Below are 27724 nucleotides of genomic sequence, written 5' to 3'. Positions count from 1 at the left end.
TATTTCACGTTTCCCCTATTGATGGACTTTTAAGTTCCTTCCATTTTTCATTTTCACCAATATTGCCAAAGGTGGACCATCCTTGAATTTGTAGGTATATCCTTGGTTGGTATATATGCACAGCCAAGTTTTAGAAGAGGAGATCAAAAGATGGGCATATTTGAAATGTTGGTAAGAGTTGGCCAGACCATCCTCCAGACAAGTTTATACTTTCATTAGCAGGTGAGATAGAAGCTCTGTGTGTTCACCTGCACTGTCCTGATCCCATTCTGCCACTTCTTCTTGGGGACTTTATATCTATATCTATATCTGTATCTCTATCTATCTATTTATTTTTATTATACTTTAAGTTCTAGGGCACATGTGCACAATGTGCAGGTTTGTTACATATGTATACATGTGCCGTGTTGGTGTGCTGCACTCATTAACTCATCATTTACATAAGGTATATCTCCTAATGCTATCCCTCCCCACTCCCTCCACCTCACAACAGGCCCCGGTGTGTGATGTTCCCCTTCCTGTGTCCGAGTGTTCTCATTGTTCAATTCCCACCTATGAGTGAGAACATGCGGTGTTTGATTTTTTGTCCCTGCGATAGTTTGCTGAGAATGATGGTTTCCAGTTTCATCCATGTCCCTACAAAGGACATGAACTCATCCTTTTTTATGGCTAAATAGTATTCCATGGTGTATATGTGCCACATTTTCTTAATCCAAGGACTTTGTTTTATTAACTAATCCTTTTCCATTTAATATATCTACTTCCCTGTTGGTTCTCTTCTGTCTCCTCATCCTGTAGCACATCCTCCAAACTGATAGAGCTTTGGTTGCTGTCAGTTCTTTTGTGCTGCTATAGGAGAATACCTGACACTGGGTAATTTATAAATAACAGAATTTTATTTTCTCATAGTTCTGGAGGCTGGGAGGGCACTGGCAGGTTCATTGATGGGGATTTGGTCTCTGCTTCTTAGACGATGCCTTGAATGCTGTGTCCTCACATGGCAGAAGGCAGAAGGGCAAAAAGGGAGTAACTCCCTCCATCAAGCCCATTTTTAAGGGCACCTAATTGCATTCATGAACGGAGGAACCCTCATGACTTAATGATGTCTTAAAGGCCCGACTTCTTAATACCATCACGTTGGCAACATCTGACTTTTAGAGGCGGAGACATTCAAACTGTGGCCCTAGCCAAGTCCTTTGTGTGCTTTTACTTATCTTTACAACCATCCTATGAGGTAGTGCCTGTTTCTCTGCCTACTTGTTAAGCGATTATATTCTTCTGGATTTTGTCCTTGGCTCCTCTATCCAACCCACCTGTAGCCCCACCTTCTCTTCTGTTCCCTCATCCAAACCAGAGAGACCAGGATTTGAACCTGGCTCCATTATTTTCTCCCTAAGAGACACGGAATGATTTACTTTGTCTCTATGTTTCTGTTTCTTTCTCTGTAAGTAAGAGTGGGGAGACTAGAGCTACCTATCTCAGGATTGTGTAGAGTAAATGAATAATGTGTGTAAAACATTTAAAATAGTGTCTCATGTACACTAAGTGCTTAATAAATGCTAATAATAGGAATAGTAACAATAGTATAGTTACATTGTTATTATAAATCTGTATCTGTTGTACTCTTAGCTTAAGTTCGTACAAAAAATATTGAGCTGCCTGTTAGAAATCTACATTTGGATGCCTCCTCAGATATCTTAAACTCAGTTTATCTAAAGTCAGAGTCTTTCTGTGGCTTCAGTGCTTAGTGACTGTGTCCCTGAATAAACTACTTATTTTCTTTAAGCCTCCATTTCTCCATTTATGAAAGGGTGATAATGAACTTATTTTATCAATATTAAATGAGATAATTCTTGTAAAAGTATTTAGCATAGTGCTGGTATATACTAATATCTTAATAAATATTAGTTGCTATTATTATTATTCCTTTTAAATGCTGATCCCCTTTTCGTCCTGTTCTGCCCAGAAAAAGAGCCTCAGGATAGCTTTGCCTGTCTGCCTGTCTTCCTTATCCTTCATATGCAACCAGTCAGCAAGTACTGTTATTTTGTATTTTCATTTTAAACATCTTAATTTTTATTTATTTTAAAATTATTTATAGAGATGGGGTCTCACTATGTTGTCTAAGCTGGTCTTGAATTCTTGGGCTCCAGTGATCCTCCCACCTCTGCCAAAGTGCTGGGATTACAGGTGTGAACCACCACGCCTGGCCTATCAAGTACTGTTGATTGTGCTTCCGAAACATGTGCTTGCATCCAACCACTCCTTATCATTTCTTGACACAATTATTGTGATAATCTCCTAATTGCTCTCCTGGCCTCTTGGCCATCTTGTACCTTTCATCCTGAGTTATCTTTATAGTAGGTAGATCTGCTCATATCACTCAGCAGAAAGGCCTCTGATGGGTCTCTCTTACCTGAAATATAAAGCCTCCAAGGCCCACTACACCACAGTCATCTTTAGAGCCTCCCCTCTTGTTCTGGGACCCATGGGTCCTACAGTATATGCAGACTACTGACTGTTCGGTGACTGCACCCTGTACTCTAAATCTCATACCTTTGTCCCTGACCTGCTGTTGCTGTACCTGCATTCTTTTTGCTTAGAGGGTTGTCCCCTCAAGCACTCCCTGCTAATAAGCCCTCAGCCTTCCACCCCAAACATCTAGTCTGTCTGGTGAATTCCTGGTGATTCTTCAGTGGTCTGTCTCAAATATATCTTCTTCGCTCTTTTCTCTTTAGTCTTAACTGCCATCCAAGGCAACATTAGTTAGTCCCTCATTATAAGAGGCAATATAAGCTGGTGAGAGGTATATACCCACAGTCCTAGCTACTTGGGAGTCTGAAGCAGGAGGATTGCTTGAGGCCAGCCTGGGCAGCATAGCAAGACCTTGTCTCTTTGAAAAAAATAGAAAGAAAATGCTGGGTGTGGTGGCTCACATCTGTAATCCCAGCACTTTGGAAGGCCAAGTAGGGAGGATTGCTTGAGCTCAGGAGTTCGAGACCAGCCTGGGCAATACAGCAAGACCCCATCTCTACAAAAACTAAAAAAATTAGCTGGGCATGGTGGCACATGCCTGTGGTTTCAGCTACTCTGGATGCTGAAGGAGAAGGATCACTTGAGCCCAGGAGTTTGAGGCTGTAGTGAGCCATGATTGTGCTACTGTGCTCCAGCCTGGGTGACAGAGTAAGACCCTGTCTCAGTGGAGGGGGTAGGGTGGGAGGGGGGAAAGAGGCAATATAGTGGTAAGTTAAAATCCCTGAGTTTGGAGCCAGACTGCCTTTGTTGTTAAGGTAGTTGTATATAACTGGGATGAAACTGTTTAACTTTTTTGTGTCTCAGTTTTCTCATTTATAACAAATGAGTAATATTAGTCTTGCTGTGAGGGTTAAGTGAATTAATGTAGGGAAAATGCATTGAAAGGGCTTGCATATTACTAAGTACTTCATAAATATAGCTATTATTATTATTCTCAAAGCATTTCTTACATACTTACCTATAATAGCATTTGCCACTTTACTTTTTTTTTTTTTTTCCAAGACAGAGTCTTGCTCTGTTGCCCAGGCTGGAGTGTAGTGGCATGATCTAGGCTCACTGTGACCTCCGCCTCCTGGGTTCAAGCAATTCTCCTGCTTCAGCCTCCTGAGTAGCTGGGATTATAGGTGTATGCCACTATGCCCAGCTAATTTTTGTATTTTTAGTAGAGACAGGGTTTTACCATGTTGGCCAGGCTGGTCTTGAACTCCTGACCTCGTGATCCACCCACCTCGGCCTCCCAAAGTGCTGGGGTTACAGGCGTGAGCCACCGCGCCCGGCCTGCAGTTACTTTTTTGTGTATATTTCCCAATAGACTGTGGCTTTTTTGAAGGTGGGACTATTTTAATCATCTTTGTGTCATCAGTATCTAGTACACAGTGGGACCCAGTAAGCAATCAGTTGTGCTGTTTGTGTAGCCCAGAATAAAGTGCCAGGTCCTCCTGCATTGCAGCAGTCAGCAGCATGCAACTGGAAAGTATTGCTTTCTGAAACTACGGCATTAGAGCCACAAAGCTGTTTGGGATTGGACCTTAGCAAGCTCTTCAACCAGAAATTTGCTATTACAATGAAGCTTCCTATCTGCAATAGGTAGATTGTAGCTGACAGCATGTAGTCATTGGAAGGAGGTTAATCCCAGAGCATAAGAGGACTTCTGATTTATTTTTGCTTAAAGGGATACAATCCAAGGCCACAAAGGCTGCTATAAGACTTTTGTTTTGTTGGGGATAATAAAGAGAGCTGTTTCTGCCTTTTCCACTTTCTTCTTATAAACCTGCTGAAGATTGAAATGTTAAAATGTGATTCAGAGAAGAGATTTCTTTATTGTAAACATGATAGAGAGCTCAGAATGAATGCCAGAGATAGACTCTTTATAGAGGATTTCAGGGTATTAAACTCTTAAGCCCCTTATGGTCAGGTTTTACTGCCAACCCTTAACACCCCACCATGCCTGGGCTACTGCAATAGTAACTGGTCTTTCTACCTTTAGGTTCGCTGCAGTCTCTCCTGCCTACTGCTGTGATATTAATATTTATAAAGCCTTACTTTGACTTTTCTCATGCATTATAAAAAATCCTCACAAAATACCCCATCATATACAAGGAAAGTTCCAAGTTTTAGCTTGTCATTCTGGACTTGTATTAGGATTCTCCAGAAAGAGAGAGAGAGATTTCTTTCCTTTCTTTTTTTCTCTTTTTTTCCCCCAGGGTTTCACTCTTGTTGCCCAGTCGAGTCCAGTGGCACTATCTTGCAAACTGCAACTTCCGCCTTCCGGTTTCAAGCAATTCTCCTGCCTCAGCCTCCTGAGTAGCTGGGATTACAGGCGCCTGCCACCACGACCGGCTAATTTTTGCATTTTTATTAGAGACGGGATTTCACCATGTTGGCCAGGCTGATCTCAAACTCCTGACCTCGTGGTCCACCTGCCTCAGCCTTCCAAAGTGCTGGGATTACAGGCATGAGCCACCACGCCCGGCCTGGATAGATGGATTTCTGTAATAAACCTCTATAGGCCGGGCGTTGTAGCTCATGCCTGTAATCCCAGCGTTTTGGGAGGCTGAGGCGGGCAGATCACCTGAGGTCAGGAGTTTGAGACCAGGTCGGCCAACATGTTGAAACCCCATCTCTATTAAAAATACAAAAATTAGCCGGGCATGGTGGTGTGCACTTGTAAATCCCAGCTATTTGGAAGGCTGAGGCAGACAATCGCTTGAACCCAGGAGGTGGAGGTTGCAGTGAGCTGAGATTGCGCCATTGCACTCCAGCCTGGGTGACTGAGGGAGACTCGGTCTCAAAAAACAAAAAACAAGGAAAAAAACCCCAAAACCTTCATAATAAGTTTCCATATCTATATCTATAGATATAGAAGAGGTTTATTTTATATATATAATAGATATATAGATAGGTATAAGAGGAGGTTTATTATGGAAGTTGGCTCATGTGATTCATGTGATCATGGAGGCCGAGAAATCCTATGATAGGCCATGTGCAACCTGGAGAACCAGGAAAGCTGGTGGTGTAATTAAGTTGGAGTCTGAGGTCCTGAGAACCAGGGGAATCAAGGCTGAAGGCCTGGGAATTGGGAAGGGGTGGTGTGCTGGTGTAAGTCCTGGAGTCCAAAGACCCAAGAACCAGGAGCTTTGATGTCCAAGAGTGGGAGAAGATGGATATCCCAGCTCAAGAAGAAAGAGTGAATTTGCTCTTCCTCTGCCGTTTGCTCTCTCTGGGTGGAAAAGGGTAAACAGATTATGACGCCCACCCTCATTGGTGAGTGTGGGTCTTATTTATTTAGTTTACTGATTCAAATGCTAATCTCTTGCAGAAATACCCTCAGAGACCCACCTAGAAATGTTTTATCAGCTGTCTGGGCCATTCCTTAGCTTAGTCAACTTGGCACATAAAATTAACCATCACAGGACTCTTCTGCAGTCTGACTCTGGTTACCTTTTCTACCTTATCTTCCACTATATCCTAGAATGAGCTGTGTGGCTTACCTGGCCTAGTTGTGAGTCCTATAATGTGAATTGCATTTTATGTTTGTATCTACCCAGAACATTTTACCTTTTGAAATTTTGCCTCTCCTTTAAGATCCATTAAAAAAAAAAACTATTTATTTATCTATTTATTTATTTATTTATTTAATTTTTTTTGAGATGGAGTCTCGCTCTCGTTGCCCAGGCTGGAGTGCAGTGGTGTGATCTCAGCTCACTGCAACCTCTGCCTCCCAGGTTCAAGCGATTCTCCTGCCTCAAGCCTCCTGAGTAGCTGGGATTACAGGCGTGTGCCACCACGCCTGGCTAATTTTTGTATTTTTAGTGGAAATGGGGTTTCACCCTGTTGGCCAGGCTGGTCTCGAACTCCTGACCTCAAGTGATCTGCCCGCCTCTGCCTCCCAAAGTACTGGGATTACAGGCATGAGCCACCACACCCAGCTTATTTTGAAATAATTATAGAATCATAGGAAATTACAAAATTAGTACATCGAGTCCTGTATACCCTTCCCCCAACTTTCACCAATGGTGGTATCTTTTTTTGTGTGTGTGTGTGTGTGATGGAGTCTTGATCTTGTCGCCCAGGCTGGTGTGCAATGGCGCGATCTCAGCTCACTGCAACTTCCGTCTCCCAGGTTCAAGCGATTCTCCTGCCTCAGCCTCTTAAGTAGCTGGGATTATAGGTGCCTGCTACCACGCCCGGCTTATTTTTGTACTTTTGAAGAGACAAGGTTTTGCCATGTTGGCCAGGCTGGTCTCAAACCCTGACCTCAGGTGATCCGCCTGCCTTGGCCTCCCAGAGCATTGGGATTACAGGCGTGAGCCACTGTGCCCGGCTGCTATCTTATATAATTATACTATAATATAAGATCCTATTTTTTTTTTTAAGAGACAGGTTTTCGCTCAGACGCCCAGGCTGGAGTGCAGTGGTGTGATGCTAGCTCACTATAAACTTGAACTCTGGGCTCAAGTGATCCTAAGGAGGAGGATCCTAGCTCCTGGATAGCTAGGACTACAGTCACGTGCCACTATGCCTGGCTAATTTTAAAATTTGTATAGAGATGGTATCTCGGTTTGTTGCCCAGGCTGGTCTCAAACTCCTGGCTTCAAGTGATTCCTCCACTTCAGCTTCCAAAAATGTTGGGACTACAGGTGTGAGCCATTGCACCTAGACTGATCCATTTTAAAACTCTATTTTGAATAAAATTTTCAGGGGTAAAAAAGGTTTTTTTCTTTTCCTTTTCTTCCTTGCTTCTTTCTTTCTTTTTTTTTGAGATGGAGCCTTGCTGTGTCACCTAGGCTGGTATGCAGTGGCGCGATCTCGGCTTACTGCAATCTCTGCCTTCCAGGTTCAAGCCATTCTCATGCCTCAGCCTCCCAAGTAGCTGGGATTGTAGGCATGCACCATGATGCTTGGGTAATTTTTGTATTTTTAGTAGAGATGGTGTTTCACTGTGTTGGCCAGGCTGGTCTCGAACTCCTGACCTTAAGTGATCTGCCGGCCTTGGCCTCCTAAAGTGCTGGGATTACAGTCATGAGCCACTGCGTCCAGATGGAAAGTATCTTTTTAAACTTTATATCCCTCCCTAGAATTTATCCCCTAATATATGGTGTTTATGGAGGTGGTTGGAATCAACTACTTTTTATAAATATATTATTAAAGAGTTGACAACCCCTAAAAATCTTTTAGATGCTAGACAAAAAAACTGAGAGAAATCATGAAGTATTTTTAAAAAAAATTTTTTGAGATGGAGTCTCACTCTGTCACCCAGGTTGGAGTGCAGTGGCACGATCTCAGCTCACTGCAACCTCTGCCTCCCAGGTTCAAGCGATTCTCCTGCCTCAGCCTCCTGAGTAGCCGGGATTACAAGCGTGCGCCACCACGCCCAGCTAATTTTTGTATTTTTAGCAGAGACGGGGTTTCACCATGTTGGTCAGGGTGGTCTCGAACTCCTGACCTCATGATCCACATGCCTCAGCTTCCCTAAGTGCTGGGATTACAGGTGTGAGCCACCATGCCTGGCTAGTCATGAAGTATTTTAAAGGACGTAGGTTCTGACACTCTTAAATTCAATAGGCCAAAGTTCCTGGCATTTTTTTCTTGGATATGTACCGCATAGACCTTTCTTAGTAGATACTGGGAGAAAGAAGTTGGTTTAATAATGAATTAATGGGAAAGTTTTTTTTTTTGAGACGGAGTTTCGCTCTTATTGCCCAGGCTGGAGTGCAATGGCCCGATCTCTGCTCACTGCAACTTCCGCCTCTAGGGTTCAGGCGATTCTCCTGCCTCGGCCTCCCTAGTAGCTAGGATTATAGGCATGCGCCGCCAAGCCCGGCTAATTTTGTATTTTTAGTAGAGATGGGGTTTCTCCATGTTGGTCAGGCTGGTCTTGAACTCCCAACCGCAGGTGATCGGCCCACCTCGGCTTCCCAAAGTGCTGGGATTACAGGCGTGAGCCACCGCGTCCAGCCTGGAAAGTTTTAATTGACCTTATGTCTGTAGAATTAAATGTATTTCATTAACTTTTTAAAGGTAAATAAATCTGGGGTTTCATCTAAGTGTCGAAAATATGATTTTCACCAATGGCCTACTTATTTTTGCCATTATTTGCATAAATAGCTTTCTGGTTTTTCTCAAGTTAACCTGTATGCTTGTGATGTGAAAGTCATAGTATGTATAAAAAATAGTACCAAGATGAAGTATAGATGGTCATTCTGAACCATTATTCCTTGGCAGAGTGAACTATATTTAAGGTTTTAGAAATAAATCGTATTTCCATGTCTGAATAAGACCTTAGTCTTATTTAAATAAATGTAGGGGAGATGGAGAGAAAGAATAAGATTTGCCTAAGAATACTAATATTAAGATGAATGGCAGGTAGGACACACTGAGGCAATCTGTCAGGCACTGTTCTCAGTGTTTTACATTCACCATCTTGCTTCATCCTCACAACAGACTTTATCATTTGATTAGAAAAAAATCAGTACGATCTAGATGTTCTCATTGAATAACATTTTTTCATAAACAATTTAATTTCATTTAATTTATATTGTTACTATTTTTTATATAAGTAAAGATGAGGTCTCACTATGTTGCCCAGGCTGGTCTCAAACTCCTGGGCTCAAGCAGTCCTCTCACCTCGGCCTCCGAAGTGCTGGGATTACAGGCATGAGCCACCACATCTGGCCCTGAACTATTTTAATGCAACAAGTATTTACTGAGTTCCGATAAATGAACCAAGTCTGGTGCTTTAGAACCATGATCTCAAACTGGAGGACATGTCTAAGAATATCTAGGCTTGGACTGCTTTAAGAGAATAAATTTCCAGATTCTCTATATTTTATTTATACTCTTTCCTGAAATTGACTTGTCTGAAGGCAACACTGATATAATGCGAGTCCAACTTCCCTACCCTCCCTTTAGCCCTGTGCCTTCTTATGATTAACAGAAGACAGCCGTACCTTTCACCCATCTTGAATCTCACCATTGTACATTTCTATGAGGTATAAAATCCTCCAGGATTCTAACAAAGGGATAGTCAAAACACTAGTGTCACGCGTGAAACTTCCTTTTATCAAGGTATCTTCCTCCATACATCTTATTAAGAGATGCATTTCCAAAAAAGGAAATTACTTTTTATGTTTAGTTCTCAAAATTTGTAACATTTGCATTGTCTTCATCGATTGTGTTTTACTATAATAGTAACCATACCACAATCCAACATAAATAAACAATAATATACATGTTTTCATTAAGGAAAGTATGATAAAAGTTATATTAAATACTGTGGAAGAAGCAGAATAGAAATACAGTTTCAGGGAGACCGATAAATGGCATAGCATTTTATATAGGAAAAAAAGATTCTGTTACAGTTTTAAAATGTAGGATGGGGGATATCAGATTGCCCAGGTGTTTAGATTTTATTGGAATTAGTGATGCAGTAGGGTTTTTCGTTTGTTTGTTTATTTTTAAGGCAGGGTCTTGCTCTGTTGCCCAGGCTGGAGTGCAGTGGTGCGATTTTGGCTCACTGCAGCCTCTGCCTCCCAGGCTAAAGCAATCCTCCCACCTCAGCCTCCTGAGCAGCTGGGACTACAGGCGAGTACCACCGTGTGTGACTAATTTTTGTATTTTTTTGTAGAGACGGGGTTTTGCCATGTGGCTCAGGCTGGTCTTGAACTCCTTGGCCCAAGTGATCCACCTACTTCCACCTCCCAAAGTGCTGGGATTATGGGCGTGAGCCACTTTGCCTCACCAATATAGTAGGGTTAATAGCTTTAAAATTAGCAATATAATAGTGTTTTTAGGTGTCAGTTCTAAATAGGCATAGATTGATATATAAATGAAAATATAACCTTTGCAGTGATTAAAACTTGTAATGAAAATTTTAGATGTCAACCTAAGAATATTCAAGGAGACACCTTTTTTCCCCCCATTAAATTTGTTTTAGCAGGTATGTGAGCAAAACTTTTGAATAGTGCCGCAAAGGATATAGAGATCAAGAAGAAATAATTTTTGCCCTCAAGATGCTTGTTAGTTAAATGGTGAAGCAGGGGCATAGATACATGGTTTGGCTTAAATAAAGCCTTAATTGTGTCATGGTATTTTGCTGTTTGCTTAACATGGGCATTGTGCCTCAGTGTTGTGTCATGCTTGTTAAAATGACCCTTGAGTGGTAGTTTAGCTCATATGTGCTGTGTTACCACATAGGCTATTGTGCAGAACAGTGAGGGATTGTATATGGTGAAAGACAGATGGATAGGAACAGTGCCCACTGCACTTACCACCACTGAATGGTAGGGCTTTCTCTCATTGTCTAGTTGATGTGGTCATAAAAAACATTAGACTGGAAGTCAGGACACCCTAATTCTCATCCTGAGTCTGCCACAGAACGTATGACCTTGGCTAAATCATTTAACGCATTTGAACTCTAGTTTCCTCATATAAAAAAAGTTTAAACTGGATGATTTTCTACCTGTGAAGTTTAGAGTTCATACATTTTTACACAGTATATGCGTTTTAGAAGGGATAGGTGCAGCAAATTTTAAGAAACAGATGCCAAAATAATGGAGTAGATTACTTACTTACTGTAATATGCGGAGAAGAGTAGCTTACTAATTATTTATCTAAGTGTGATTAGGACAGTCTGTTATATGGCTTGTCGTAAGTGTTGTGGGTCTCACCACTGCCCTTTTTATTTAAAAAGAGAATTTCCTCTACTTTTGAGAATTAGAACAAATACTACACAGGATTAGTAAGCGAGAATACCAATTTCAGCTTCATGCCAGTGCCTCTAGTGAAAACCACATTTTTGCAGTGTTCTAGCAGAATATTAAAATGGCTTATGGATTACAGACAGCTCAGGCTTTGGTCTTTATAGGTCAGAGGTGGAAACCAACGGAGCAATTACCGTTCACTCTTATGGGCGGGGCTTCTTAGGTTCCTTATGGAGCTAAAGTGAAACTCTGGAACAGTTCCACTAGAATGGCTTTCCTGGGAGCTTATGAGGCTTACATTCTGAAACTGATACTCTTGTAGTACAAGAATAACTACAAACTGATGTGGAATTAGGAGGCCAGAGAGGGGAGAAGCCACATGTAGCTCTCATTCTCACAAGTCCTTTGGCTGGCGAACAGAGGTTTTTCCCGTCACTAAGCAGATGTTTGGTTATATATTGACAAATCCTCTCTAAACAATTCTTAGAATAGAAGACTGAGTCTGTCTTGTGCTTTGGAGGTGAAGGGGAAGAGCAATATTGAAATGAGTGAAATTAGCTTGTGATGGTTTAACATCTGCAAATATTATCTATCTAACCAGTCTTTATCTCCTATATGTGTTCTTAAATATGGTCCCCATTGTTTGAAGCCAAGAAAGATAACTGAGGAAATTCTATGGCTGATTTGCCGATGTTATTACCAATTATTTATTAGCCTTAGTATCGGATAGTTTGACTGATTTGCCATGTTGTTTTTTAGAAATGGGGGTCTTGCTCTGTTGCCCCGGCTGGAGTGCAGTGACGCAATCCTAGCTCACTGCAGCCTCGAACTCCTGTGCTCAAGTGATCCTCCTGCCTCACCTGTGAGTAGCTGGGACAACAAGCGTATACCACCACTCCTGGCTAATTTCTTTTTTTACTTTTTATAAAGACGGGGTCTCCCTATGTTGCCCAAAGGCTGATGATTTGCCTTTTTTAGGTAGAAAACCTGGACTGGGCCCTCAAGTTTTTAACTTTTTTTTTTTTCTTGGTGATAGAAAATGTGGGGTGAAGAGGTCTGTTAAAGTGACCAGGCTTGGTGCTATTTAAAGCCGAGGAGGGAAATACTGTTTCCTGGCAGGCTTTATTGTGTTTTTGTATCATTAAATCTCTAAGTCAGCAGTTTACTTTTTGTCTAGTTGTATGTCTTGGCTTGTCTAAATGAATCATAATTAAAATTTAGTCACTGGGACTCTTAATCTTGTCTAAGCAGGAATTATAGTTTAGAGATACTATACCTTGCTGTGTATAGAATAAGAAAAGTATAAGTCTGCCATGATCACTGAGATGGGTTTTTATAAGTACTAAACTTTTTTAGAAGCATAGTTTTCTTTATCACCTGTCCCCCAGAAAGTTTAGAAAGTGAAAATAAAAAAGTAAGTAAAAATAATGGTATTGGAGTTATAATTTGGAAATTTGTTTCATTCACTTGCATTTTAATATTTATTATGTAAACATGAAATGATAAATTTGTTTCCTTTGAAAAGATTCAAGAAATAGAATAGTTTTAAAAGTAGTCTTTTACATTCCTTTGCTTATTGACAAAATCATCATCAGGAACATCGATTCAGGGAATGAGGCTTCTGTTCCATCTCAAAACGAACATTACTAATATTTGCTATGGTCATTTGACATAAGTTTTTATTGAGCCAGAACTATACTGGGGCAGTAGCCTTCAAGCCAGTTAAACATGAATTAAGAACTTGTGTGCCAGGTACTGCACTAAATGTTAATGGCATAAAGGTGAATAAAACATCGTTTATACTGTGTTTTGTTTCACACAGGATTTGAGATGGCTGACAGAAAGTAACTAAAGTGAGATTGTAAAATGTAACTGAGGTTCAGAACCAGGGAAAAGATAAATTAGATTTGGAGGCCAAGATATGGTTAAATAATTAATTAGACATGAAACCCTATGGCTGAACAGTTCAGTTGAATGTTGATTTTAGTAGTGATATGATACAGAAGCTAAGCTTTGTTATAGTCACGCAATGTTGAGGCATGGTTAATATATAGCAAGATTATGAAGAGTTCAGGCATTTTTTGGAAACTCCTATGAATATGTCATCTAGAATTGGTTTTGTAAAATGGTAGTGCTTGTACTGTTTAGTTACATGTGTTGAATATCAGATGGATTTCAGTATTTTTTAAAAACTTTGCTTAAGCCTCTTAAGCCTCATTGAGTGGGGAGACTACAGTGTAAGTATCCAGGCTGAAGACTGAACTTCCACCTTATTTTTATATGGTAATGAGTTTTTGTTTAGATGATATATATGTTTTAATGTTGAGATGGAAAAAGTAGAAGTGAATTGCAGTGTAGAAACTACTCTGTTTCCTTTTTTATCTATTTTTATTTCAGTCATTAAGCTTTCCCCATCTTTAGTCTATTGAGTTGTTTCATGGCACCTTCGGAGGGATGGTGGGAATGCCCTTTGCTGAATCAAAAACTACTGTTTCTCCAACTTCACAGGTTAGAGAAGCTCATCAAGTCAATAATTTATAATTTTAATATGGAAGCTGTTTTGGGAACTCTTGTGGGCATATCTTGGTTTTAAAAGAAGAAAAAAGATTTACTGATTTAAGAGGTATATAAACGCAGCTTGCTGACAGTAGCTTTTGATTTTATTGGTTCAACAGATATCACTGTTGCACAATACATAATCTTTCACTGTGGCAGCTAATGAGATACAAAACTGCATAATTGCACCAACAGTTATTTTCCTTATAGAATTTGGCGGCTACTAAGTAAACAACTTTTAAAATTTATCTTAATTGGTTTAGTTATGTGCCATCATTGAATGAGTCTTACATTTTCCTTCACGCTGTTGCACTCCACATTCTTAGTTGAACAGAGAAAGATATTATTTTAAGGGAGGGCTTGATCTTTTAGCATTTTAGCCAGTTGGCTTTTCTTAATTAGGATGATTACTCATATTTAGATGAAATCTAACTGAGAAACCACAGCAAAATGCTTACTGAAAACATTCAGGTAGTCAGTGTGGAGGAAAGACTCCTGGAAAATAAAATGTCTCAAGGTTGTTTTGAAGTTTATCCTCATTGTTTTTATTTATCCTTATGTGTGTTAAGTATACGAGGATTCCTGGTTGTACTGATATTTTGGCAAAGTCCTGTACTGTTCCTTAAATGCTTCTAATGCGGACACTGACTTTTAAGAACCAGACACATGTAGATGTGCAGCGAGACAACACTCTGGCCTTTAACCATTGTGCCTCCTTTCTTACCTGCGAATTGCGTTTACTAGCGTATTTCACATTTCAGCCAATAGATCTAAAGAATACAAATGAGAACATATAGGACCTGTCTGCAAATAGGTTTTAACTTCCAGAGATTAGAAGTAGCTGTTGAGAGCACTGTGGGTTTAGTGTGAAAGAGTGCTTTGGCAGAATGGGCAGTGTCTACTGTAGGCTAAAAATGGGGGAACTATAGCATATCATGAGCCTTCTGTAACCCTCGAAGTCAGTTATTAGCAGTTGAACATGCTCTTTGGTCATAATGGCAGTCCCCAGGCTCCAGATAATAATTTGAGGAGGGAGCTGGGAGAAATAAGGAGGACATGAGTACATAGGACAAAAGTGGGCCAGTAAAGGGAAAATTACATACGAATAGAAGAATAGAGAATGGAAAATGGTAAACTGGAGAGAAAAAGATGAAAAAGACATGAAAAAAAGAGTAGGGATAAACGGGCTCTACCTGTTTCCTTTTCTGATCAGTAAAGGAAAATACTTCTTGAAATCCTTAGGGCATCTTTGGACAAGGAAATCAGAAGTAATTCAAATTGTATTGTTGTCAGAGTTTAGTCTTAAAAGTTGTATTGCCAGGTAGAAAACAAAGCATGATAATCATTTATAGAACTCCTTTAGTTGGTTTACTTGCCTCTTAGGGTAAAAACAAAATTAGACTTCCAGAGTAGTCTGTGATCTTGGAAAAGTCTTTCTGAAAAATGATTATAGAACTGTTAAGACATCTCCCATCTCATCTCATATGGCATCATACTTTTCCCAATTATTTTCAGATATTTTCGCATCAAAGTTTTCTAGAATGAGTTTTGTAGAACACTAGTATCCCTCATTGCTTAAATATATTAGGAGGAAAAGGATTTTTTTAATTAAATAAGTTTGAGAATATATAGAGTGGACAAAATTAGTTTTAAAATTACAGGTCATTTGAGAGGTCTTGAAGTACCAGTGTCTTGTGGATCCCTGAAGGGCTAGATGAGGGTGGGGCATGTAGCCTTTCTCAAATTTATGTGACTACCATACAGTTTGAGGAAAGCTGGTCTATATAAATGCATTACCTGTGAAACCTGGCTTTCTTCCACATCTCCTCTGACTTGCTTTGCTATTTTTTTCCCCATCTCTTACAGTACTTCCTGCTATCCCCCAAATTGGGGGAATTCTTTCTTTTTTCATTTTAAAATGTGATATTCTGGAGATCTGAATTCTCTCTTTTTACATTTTTATATGTGTATTCCACTTTGAGCAATATTAATACTAGCTTACATTTTAAAATACGATATTCTGGAGATCCAATGTATAACATGAGGGCTATAGTTAATAATATTGTATTGTACTGGGATTTTTGTTGAGAGTAGATTTTAGTTGCCCTTGCTAAAAAAAAAAAAAAAAGGAGGCAGGTAACTGTGAGGTGATGGATAAATTAATTTGCTTGACTATAGTAACCATTTCACTATATATAAGTATATAAAAACATTGTGTTGTATACCTTAAATATATACAATGAAAAAGAAAAGAAAATATGATGATAGTATTTATATGTGAACTCTTTATTTGGATCTTTAAGTTTCTGGATAATCTGGTCCCTAATCTTATCTACATTCCCAGGTTTATTCATCACCAGTCTTCCATGGTAAGTCTTCACTTGAGCTCAATTTACTATTCCACGATTATATTCTGTATGTGGAATGTTCTCCTCTACTTTTTGTATTATGGTCTGGCTCAAGTGCACCTTTTCCTTGAGACCTTCCCCGATATCTTTAGCTAGAAGTAATCTCTTCCTTGGCACATCTGTAGCATTTATGTACTAATACCTATAGTGTTATTTACAGATTTATTTGTGGTTATTTATGCACATGTCTTAGATTTCGAGCTTCAGAAGAGAGGGAATAGCATGCCATATCACCCAGAAGCTTGTAGCTTAGCTATTGCCTAGTAACATTATTAACAGAGTAATAACGTCAGCTAACATTTATTGTTTACTATAATAAATGACGAGCACAGTTCTAAATGCTTTAGATAATTAATGTAGTGAAGAAGTAGAGTAACTTACTCAGTCACATGCTCAGTTAGTGATGGAGCCAGGATTTGAACCTAAGCATTCTTCTGCTCTTTATCACTACACAGTACTGCTTGCTATGATAGGTGCTCAGTGAGATTTGAATGAACAAATGAGCAGACAAGGCTTTGAAAAAGAGGGCCCATCATCTGTGGCTCAAGCTCATAAGGCACTTTCTTTTCCCCTTTTCAAAGCTGACATTTATCATTTATCTAGCCATGTAATGTTTTCAGTGACTAAGAACAATTAGCTAGAGTTCAGGTGGGCTGTGGGAGTGGTAGAGATGAGTGTGTGGGGAAATGTGTTTAGTCACTGTGTTTATTTTATTTATACACTAGAACCTGCTGCTATCCTTGTTGAAGAAATAGTGGTGAGTCCAGGCTTTGGAGTCAGGAAAACCTGGATGGGAGTTTCAGCTTCTTCATTTATTAGCAGTTTGGGCAAGTTTCTTAACAGTTGTAAACCGTAGTTTTCTTCTTTGTAAAATAATAGTAACTATTTCTTTAGTGTCTATGTGAGGATTAAATCAGATGATCATGTAAAGCACTTAGCTATAGTACCTACTACATATTAAGTGCCCAACAAATGTTACTTATGATACAATAGGTTTTACTTAACATAAAATTAACTCCTAATCTCTTAAAAAAAATGTCTTTTGAATGTGGACCTTTCGATTTTAGTCAGCTAAAGCATTAAGTCTGTTTTCTTCCACTCCCTCAACTTCATAGTAACATGTCTGTTTATAATATGCAGTGAGAATTGTAGTGTACATCGCACCATTTATACACTGCAAACATCATACATTAGTAACAAGTCTGTCATGAACTGAGTTAATTGTAGGGTTTGTTCTGAACATTTTCTTGCCAGGCATGGTGGCTTACGCCTGTGATCCCAGCACTATGGGAGGCTGAAGTGGGAGGATCACTTAAGTGAGTTCAAGACCAGGGCAACATAGCGAGACCTCACCTCTACAAACAAACACAATTAAAAATATATATATTTTCATTGTTGAGCTTTATTTTCGGTGTTTGTAATATGAAGACAATAGGTATCTTTTTATTTATCAAATAGGGTTTATTAATTATGCTTTTTCTTTTAAATGACAGCCTTGAGTCAACTTTTTCTGTCCTTGTGCTAAGAATTACAGTAGTCTCAACGTAGAGCCGAGGTGATTCTGATCTAAAGATGCTCCATGAATGTGCGATATTTCTTTTTCTTTTTTTTTGAGATGGAGTCTCACTCCGTTGCCCAGGCTGGAATGCAGTGGCACAATCTCAGCTCCCTGCAGCCTCCGCCTCCCAGGTTCAAACAATTCTCCTGCCTCAGCCTCCCGAGTAGCTGGGATTAGAGGCACACACCACCATGCCTGGCTAATTTTTGTATTTTTAGTAGAGATGGGGTTTCACCATTTTGGCCAGGATGGTCTTGATCTCCTGACCTCAGATGATATGCCCGCCTCGGCCTCCCAAAGTGCTGGGATTACAGGCATGAGCCACTGCGCCCGGCTGCATGTGGGATATTTCGAAGAATCTTAGCTTTGATGCATCTGTGGGGAAGAAATGAGTGATTATTAACAAAGGTAAAAGGAGAGGAGAGTCATTGCAAATAAAGAATCTTGTAGTGGCCAGGTGCGGTGGCTCACACTTGTAATCCCAACACTTTGAGAGGCCGAGGAGGATCACCTGAGGTCAGGAGTTCGATACCAGCCTGGCCAACATGGTGAAACCTCGTCTCTACTGAAAATACAAAAATTAGCCAGGCGTGGTGGCGGGTGCCTGTAATCCCAGCTACTCTGGAGGCTGAGGCAGGAGAATCGCTTGAACCTGGGAGGCAGAGGCTGTGGTGAGCTGAGATTGCACCACTGCACTCCAGCCTGGGAGACAGAGCGAGACTCTGTCCCCCCAAAAAAAAAAAAAGTATCTTGTAGCAGTTTATTCTAGGCCAGAGCCACAGTTTGTGTTGATTTGGCTAGAAATTATTAAAGTTGGTATTCTGTGAAATTTTGTTTGAGTGGTTCTTTGTTTGGTTGAGCGGGTTCAGATGAGGCTGAGAAAACAGGAAGATTGTGCTTGGAAGAGGGGGAGAAGGCTTCCTTAGGCCAAGGCAGGTCAGTCATTCTATAAGGAGAGTCTCTATACAGGATGTTTCTGCTTTTAAAAATATGGTCTGATATGCAAATTCACTTATCTAGTGCAAATGATTCTGGCAAAGGTTTCTACTTTCTTGATTCAGGAATAAGACAAAAGAGTTTTCCACCCCATAGTACACAACAAAAAAGAGGCATTATAAAACTTTTCAGAACTACTAAAGTGGTATGATTTTATGATTTCTTGTTGAATTCAGCATTTGAAAACAGAAGAAATGTGAAAACAGAGGAAAGGTGCTTAGCATAGGAATTAACTTGTTTCTTGGCAAGGAAACCAGGGTCAGGTGTTTGAATCACTTGGCTTTGTGGTGGTTCTGTTGGTTTTTGTGTGTGTGTTTTTCTTCTTCTGCTGGATTATCATCTCTTTTTTTCTGCCTTGGAAACTGTTTCTTTATCTAGGGCAATCACCCCACTTACACAGGAGGCAAATTCAAAGCTAGTTGCCTTATGTTGTTAAAAGCTGTCAGATTCACATCCTTTGCCATATCCTTCTTCAGGAGTCAGGACAATGAAGACAGGAGTCTAAACATGGGGCCAGAGTGAGCTGCCCCGTCCTCAGTACCAACACCTATTCCTGACAGCTTAAGTTGCTTCTCAGCCTTAGTGAAGCTTTCTCAGCTATTCTGGCTCATGATGATCATTCCCTCCTTTGAACTGAAATAGCCTAATTGTCTCTGAGTCATGTGGCAATTAGTCTTGTTTTGCTTTCTGATATCTCTTGTAGTTGACTTTTATTGTTAATGTATGCTGCTTGAAGGCAAGGGCTGTTGTGAATTTATTATATTGCTATATATTTTACAGAGACTCTTGATTTTTCCCTGGTTTACCTTGGGAAGTTTTCCTGCCTCTTAAATGGCGAGAGGATCCTTTAGAAGATTTCCTAACTCTCAGAATCTTTTAGATTTTTCATGTCATGCTGTGTTTGCTATGGCCTTGAAAAAGCAGTTTTTCCCTTTTTTGCAGCAGACACAACCAAGATTCTGGATAAAGACCAGGCAACACAATTTTCCTAGAGTAATACTTACCTTGAGTAGTTTGTTATGGGGAAAAAAACCCCCAATATTCTTAGGCTTAATTTCTATGATCAAATATTTTAAAGATAGAAACAAATGATATATAGTAGTTAGCTATGGGGGCAGGCAAACAAGCAAAATGTTAAGATCTTGCATGACTAATTAGTACTGTATAAAACACATTTAAATTTTGTTGTACCCACTCTTACATTAGAAATGAATTGATTGATTCATATGGTATTGGTTTTCCTTTAAGGGATTTATTTCTTAATGAATCAGAGGTTTCACATTGAAAAAGAATCTGCATATTTTTATATACTATCCCAAATTTCATCTGAGTTATTTCATGTTTTTCATTGCCCCATTGGAAACCGTATTTTGCCAAAGAGTCATTTAATATATTTTTCACACTGGCTTTGATTTGGTGACATGTAGCAGTTCTGGAAGAATTAACGATATGTTAACACAAGTTGACTGTGATAGAATAATTACAATAAATATGCCTATTTTCCTTTGGGGAGAAAAGTCTAAAATTCTGCTTTATAGAAGCTATTCTCAGCTCTAAAAGAGCATATATGTAGATCTTCATTTCTTTTCTTCTAACAATTTTAGGGGAAAATACAAACCTTAAGTTATTTCCTGAAATATTTCCCAGGATGATTACTACCTTGGATTTTAAGGCTTCTTTCTTCACAAGTTCTGACTCTTCTATAAGCACAGTCAGAATGCTGACTCTCCTTTAGGTAGTCAGAATGGGTCTTCCAAACCTTTGTATGAGCCCATTAGCTGCCTCAGCTTTCCCTCAACTTTCAGGAAAACACAGGTTACATATTCTTTACATTACTATGAGAAACTACCTACGTTATTTTTTTTAAATTTTATTTTTGGCTGGGCACATTGGCTCACACCTGCAATCCCAACATTTTGGGAGGCTGAGATGAAAGGATTGCTTGAAGCCAGGAGTTTCAAGACAAGCCTAGGTGACAAAGTGAGACCTTGACTATAAAAAAAAAAAAAATTAACCTTTCCGGCGGTGACGACCTACCCACACGAGAACATGCCTCTTGCAAAGGGTCTCCTTCATCCCTCTCCAGAAGAGGAGAAGAGGAAACACAAGAAGAAACGCCTGGTGCAGAGCCCCAATTCCTGCTTCATGGATGTGAAATGCCCAGGATGCTGTAAAATCATCACGGTCTTTAGCCATGCACAAATGGTAGTTTTGTGTGTTGGCTGCTCCACTGTCCTCTGCCAGCCTACAGGAGGAAAAGCAAGGCTTACAGAAGGATGTTCCTTCAGGAGGAAGCAGCACTAAAAGCACTCTGAATCAAGATGAGTGGGAAACCATCTCAATAAACACATTTTGGATTAAAAAAAAATTAAAACAATTAGCCGGGCATGGTGGCATGCACCTGTAGTCCCAGCTACTCTGGAGGCTAAGGTGGGAGGATCGCTTGAGCCTAGGAGCTCAAGGTTACAGTGAGCTATGATCACATCACTGCATTCCAGCCTGGGTGACAATAGCCCTATAATGTAGGTAGTTACTTTTATCTGCATTTTACAAATGAAAAGAACTGACAGACATTGAGTTAAAATAACCAGTACAAAAATCACAGATGGGTGATAGCCAAAGCTTTAAAATGGAATAGCAGGAAGTTTTAATTTGCAAATAGAATCATTAATGTTTAATAGAATCATTAATAGATTTAATAGAATTAATGAATTGATAGAATCATTAATTCATACTTAGTTTGGAGTGATTGTTGAACACATTTCTCAGCTAATTTAGGTCTTCATTATATTTTAGAACATATTATCTGCATCATTAAAAAATTCCTCATTTCCTCATTGCCTATCTCTGCCTTTTATTCACTCAGTTTTAAAATAAACAGATTTTGTTTATACTGCTTCTTTTATTAATATTTATGGTAAGATATTTTATACTGCTGATAAATGGACATTAATGATATATAGCCTATTGTTTGAAAAAAGCATTTTGGATTATAGCCCAGAACTGGAAACAACCAAGAGATAAATAAATGGTGGTATATTCATACAATAAAATATTACTCAGATAAAAAAGTTCAGTTCAAAACTTTCAGTTTTATCGTTGCATTATTTGCAGTTGTAAAACATGGTAACATCACAACCTTATGTTGCAAAGTTATTAAAAATATTAGCAAGGTACACTGATTGCTGTAGCCATGTTACAATTAAGCTAAAGGAATTTCTTGTTAACCAAAAGCAAAAAATAAGTTTGGTTTTTTGGGTCTTAATTGACTATTTATAATAGAACTTGCCTTTGGATAGCGAACAGATTCACAAATGAAAGAGGAGATTCTGGAACTTACTGTATAATTCCAGGTAACTCTGTAAAGTTTGAAATGTAAAGACCATGCCTTAATACAATTGATAATTGGAATCGTGCTGGCATCTTCTTAACATCTCTTGCTTGTCTGTGGAGCATGGCATGATTACTTATACATTACTACATTTAGGAAACAGCCTTTATAAGACCTACTTTTTCTGAAGTTTTTGGTGTTACTCTTTTCTTAACCACCAGTACTGATCTCATTATGTTTTGGCCGACTTACTTGAGGGCATGCTAAAAAGTGATCTAAATACTTAATTTCTCCCTTCCAATTGTGCATCGTGTTTTACAAATAAACCTTATCTTTACTTTCATTTACTTGCATGTCACTGAGAAAATTTGAGATCTTTAGCATTCATGTCCTTGCCTGAAGTATAAGGATTTCACATAATTTCAGCTTTTATCATTCAAGTCTTATAGATGCTTTTCTCTTGTCTCTGTTTTCAAATAATGGTGCTAATTATATTTAAGGGGCAGTATGTTTATTCAATATAGTTATAGTGTTAGCAGTGTAGGATTTAACAAGCTTTTCCTCTGGAATGTATACTAGTTCTTCATGTTCTATGTGATAACTTATACAGTGCTATGGTATTTTTGTTGTTAGATTTAAGTTTTCTTTGAATTTTTTTTCTGTCCACAATCTTAGGCTTTCTTTTTGTGCTTACTGTTTTTTTCTCCCCCAGAATGATACATGGCAGCGATTATAAATCTGTTTTATAAAACTTAACTTCATTAAACATATGAAGAACGTGGGATTATTTTTCTTGTCATAAAAGGTGACCTCCAGTGACAAATGGCTATTACATTAATTATGTGAGATTCCTTCATTTCATATACTGTTATCAATGTGTTTGATAATGGTTAAAGAACCAGTTGGTGTTGGTTTCTAATACTAATTAATAATTTGCCTTGAGCCTGATCAATCTTCTTATATCCATTATCAGATTTTTTTCTTCAAATCTGAAAATGTTTTCTTTTCTTTTCCTTTTCTTTTTTTTTCTTTTCTTTTCCTTTTCTTTTTTTTTCTTTTCTTTTCTTTCTTTTTTTTTTTTTTTTTTTTTTTTTAGACGGAGTCTCGCTCTTTCCCCCCAGACTGGAGTGCAGTGGCGCAATCTCTGCTCACTGCAAGCTCCGCCTCCAGGCTTCACACCATTCTCCTGCCTCAGCCTCCTGAGTAGCTGAGACTACAGGCGCCCACCACGACGCCTGGCTAATTTTTTTTTGTTTTGTATTTTTAGTAGAGACGAGGTTTCACCAAGTTAGCCAGGATGGTCTTGATCTCTTGACCTCGTGATCCACCTGCCTTGGCCTCCCAAAGTGCTGGAATTACAGGCGTGAGCCACTGCACCCAGCTATTTTTTCTATATTTTTATGTAGTTCATTGAGGGTAATAATTTTATCCTACAACAAACATGTAAGTTATTGAAGAATATTGGAGTTTTATGATAATGCTATCATAAATATAAAAGGTAGGGTAAGAGGGATCCAAATAGAGCTCACTTATATTGTCACTGATAGGCAGTCATGCTGTGCTGATAGAATGTGGCCTGACACTTGATGGAGTGCAGCATATGTATACTTGGGCAATTTGAGCAGATATATACGGTCCCGAGTTTAAAGAAGAGAACAAACACCAGTGCACAGCTGTAGTATTCCTAATATAGGATGCATTTTAAAGAATTTCACATTCTACAAATGGAGAGAGATGGCAGGAGAAGCCTTATTTTAAGTCCTGCACTAAGGCAGGTTAACCTCATGGGTGTAATTACCTGGACCTTTTTGTAAGGACAAAATATTTAATCATTACAAGGCCCTCTGTAGGGTTTGAAATATCTATATTTTATATATGAATGCTTCTTTTATTAATATTTATGGTAAGATATTTTATACTGCTGATAAACGGACATTAATGATATATAGCCTATTGTTTGAAAAAAGCATTTTGGATTATAGCCCAAAACTGGAAATAAGCAACAGATAAATAAATGGTGGTATATTCATACAATAAAATACTACTCAGATAAAAAAGATGAACTTAATCTCATAAACATTATGGGCAACATAGTGAGAACCCATCTCTTTAAAAAAAAAAAAAAGAAAAGCTGGGTGTGGTGATGTGTGTCATAGTCCCAGCTACTCGGGAGGCTGAGGTAGGAGGATTGCTTGAGCCCGAGAGTTTGAGGTTGTAGTGAGCTATGATCATGCCACTGGACTCTAGCCAGGAGCCTGGGCAACAGAGCAAGACCTTGTCTCTAAACGAGGCAAAACAAAAACAAAAAAACAAAAATCAATTGCATTTTTATATATTAGCAGTGAACACATGGAAATACATGCAATACCATTTATAACAGTTCAATCAAAAGAAATACTTGAGCATATATCTAACAAAACGTATATAGGACTTACTTGTATACTGAAAACTGCAAAATGCTGATGAAAGAAATCAAAGACCAAAATAGTGAGAGATACTGTGTTCGTGATTGGAAGACTCAACATAGTAAAGATGTCAGTTCTCCTCAAATTAATCTACAAGTTTAATGCAATTTTTATCAAAAGCCCAGGAAGATTTTTTGTAGATATAGGCAAGATTATTATCAATTGTGTGTGGAAATACAAGGAAACTAGAATAGCTAAACTGAATTAAAAAATTGGAGGAATCACTCTACCTGATTTCAAGACTTATTGTATAGCTTCAGTAATCAAGATTGTGTAATATTGGTAGAAGGATAGACCAAAGATCAATGAAACAGAATAGAAAAGCAGGAATAACAGAATAGAGACCTATACAGATATCCTCAGTAAATTTTTAAATTGAGATATAACTTACATACCTGTAAAATTCAGTGGTTTTTTATTATATTCACAAAGTTGTATAACATTCACCATCATTTAATTCCAGAACATGATCATCACTTAAAAAATAAATGCTGGCCTGGTGCGGTGGCTCACGCCTGTAATCCCAGCACTTTGGGAGGCCTAGTGGGTGGATCACCTGAGGTCAGGCATTCGAAACCAGCCTGAGCAACATGGTGAAACCCCGTCTCTACTACATATACAAAAAAAAAAAAAAAAAAAAAAAAAAAAAATTAGCCGGGTGTGGTGGTACATGCCAGTAATCCCAGCTACTTGGGAGGGTGAGGCAGGAGAATCCCTTGAACCTGGGCAGTGGAGGTTGCAGTGAGCCAAGATCGTGCCATTGCAGTCCAGCCTGGGAAACAAGAGCAAAACTCTTGTCTCAAATAAATAAATAAAATAAAATAAAATAAAATAAAATAAAATAAAATGCTGTATTCATTGGCCATTGCCCAACTGATTTTTGATAAAGATGCAGAAGCAATTCAGTGCAGGAAGGATAGCCTTTTAAATAAATGGTGCTGGAGCAACTGGACAGCTATAAGACAAAAAAAAAAAAAAAAAAAAAAAAAAAAGGAAAAAAGGAAAAATCTGACCTAAACTTCACACCTTATAAAAAAAATTAACTGAGAGTGGATCATGGACTTAAATGTAAAACATAAAACTAAAAAAAATTTTAGAAAATAACAGGAGAAAATGTTTAGGATATAGAGCTAGGCAAAGAGTTCTGAGACTTGACACCAAAAGTATGATCTAGAAAAGGAAAAATTGGTAAGTTGGACTTCATAAAAACTAAAACGTTTTGGTCTGCTAAAGACCATGTTAAAAGGCTGAAAAGGCAAACTACAGACTGGGAGAAAATATTTTTGAACCACATATCCAATAAAGACTACTATCTAGAATATATAAATAACTCCAAACTCAGTATTAAAAAACCCCAAGTAATCCAATTAGAAAACAGCAAAAGATGTTAAGGAACATTTCACTGAAGAGGATATACAGATGGCATGTAACCCCATGAAGAGATGTTCAACATCATTAGCCGTTAGGGAACTGCAAATTAAAACCACAGTGAGATATCTCAAAATAGAGTTTAATTTTTAAAAAGCCTGGGTGCACTGGCACACACCTGTAATCCTAGTACTTTGCGAGGTTGAGGTGGGAGGATCACCTGAGCCTGGAAAGTCGAGGCTGCAGTGAGCTGTAGTCCTGCCACTGCACACCAGCCTGGGCAACGGGAATGAGACTGTGTCTTAAAACAAATTGTTTTAAAGGAAAAAATAATATCATTAAATTCAGTAAATGCAGGAAAAAAGGCTAAAGCAGAAAAAAACCACATGTGATCTCAATAATTGTATATAACTTCCAGTAACATTTTGTTGTATTTTATACATTTTTTTGCCCTCTGCATTTTTATATTATATAGTTAACTGAATATGCAGTTGTGTCTTGCTTTTTTCACAATACTCAATATCATGAGTACTTTTATCACTTAAAATTATCCATGAATATAGATTTTAAATGGCTCATAATCTTTGTTGTATGGATGTACAGTAATTTATTTAACCATTCCTTTCATATGTTTAAAGTAGTTCCATTTTGTTGCTATTGCAAATAATGCTGTGAGAAACATTTTTGTATGTAAACTTCTGTCAGGATTTCTGATTCCTTCCTTACAATACATTCTTAGATGTAGAATTACTGTGTCACGGCGTGGGCATCTTAGAGGCCTTTGTTAACTGTACATTGCCAAAATACTTTGCAGAAATATAGTTTCAATTTATGCCCCTTTTATATTCTTACATTTCTCCTTTCTCTAGGAAAATAAATGTTCATGTTACTCACCTTCACTCAAGGTTTCCAAACACTTTTTCTTGGCTCTCCTCCTACAACTCTGTTCTCAGCTTTCCAAAATTGTTTCTCTTTACTCCTTAGATATCTGGGTTTCCTTAGGTTCTGTGCTCTCCCTCTTCTCTCTATGTATATTCTTCTTTGAGCTAATCAGAACCAGCCCCTTGTCTTCAACTACAGTTTACATCATAATGACTCCTAAATCCCATATCTCTGCTGAGTTTTGGGAACCAGTTCTAACACCATACTAGATATTTTTACCTTATGCCACATAGCCATCACAAATGTAACTCCCTTATCCAAAACTGAACTCATTATCCAACCACACTAACTTCATCTCCACTGATGGCAGTATGACCCATCCAGTGGTAGAAGCCAGAAGTTTGGGAGTTAGCCTAGATTTCTCCTTGAATTTTGTGTACCACTGGTCAATCATTACATTTTAAGATTCTGCTTCCAAAATAGCTCTCTAATTTGTTACCTCCCCTTTCCACTGCCTTAATTTAGGCCCTCATATTTTTTGTACTGCTGCATTGGTGTCTTAACTGATACGCCCATTTCTGACCTAGTTCCATCCCTCAGTTTCATCCTTCACATTAAAACTAGTTTGTCTTTTAATTTTTAATTTTATTTTTGAGACAGGGTCTGGCTCTGTTGCTCAGGCTAGAGTGCAGTGGTGCAATCTTGGCTCACTGCAGCCTCTGCCTCCTGGGTTCAATTCATCCTTCCACCTCAGCCTCCTAAGTAGCTGGGACTATAGGTGCTTGCCACCATGCCCAGCTAATTTTTTGTAGATCCAGGGTTTCACCATGTTGCCCAGGCTAGTCTCAAAACTCCTGAGCTCAAGTGATCCACCTGCATCGGCCTTCCAAAGTGCTGGGATAGGCTGGGCACAGTGGGTCACA

At 38.7% G+C, this 27724-nt stretch overlaps 2 protein-coding genes across 15 annotated transcripts in view; both read left to right on the top strand.

The window, feature by feature from the left end:
* SIK3 (SIK family kinase 3) overlaps positions 1–27724 on the top strand; it is a 252127-nt gene that overhangs the window by 41545 nt on the left and 182858 nt on the right. The gene's annotated exons all lie outside the window — the stretch shown is intronic.
* On the top strand, positions 20742–21147 carry LOC104001336 (small ribosomal subunit protein eS27-like). Its single transcript, XM_009424225.5, has one exon. The coding sequence runs from the start codon at positions 20805–20807 to the stop codon at positions 21057–21059; it is 255 nt and encodes an 84-aa protein (XP_009422500.1). The 5' UTR covers positions 20742–20804; the 3' UTR covers positions 21060–21147.

The sequence above is a fragment of the Pan troglodytes genome, chromosome 9, assembly GCF_028858775.2.
Source record: "Pan troglodytes isolate AG18354 chromosome 9, NHGRI_mPanTro3-v2.0_pri, whole genome shotgun sequence".
NCBI lineage: Eukaryota > Metazoa > Chordata > Mammalia > Primates > Hominidae > Pan > Pan troglodytes.
The sequence above is the reverse complement of the archived record's forward strand: the minus strand, read 5'-3'. Positions and strand labels throughout refer to the sequence as shown.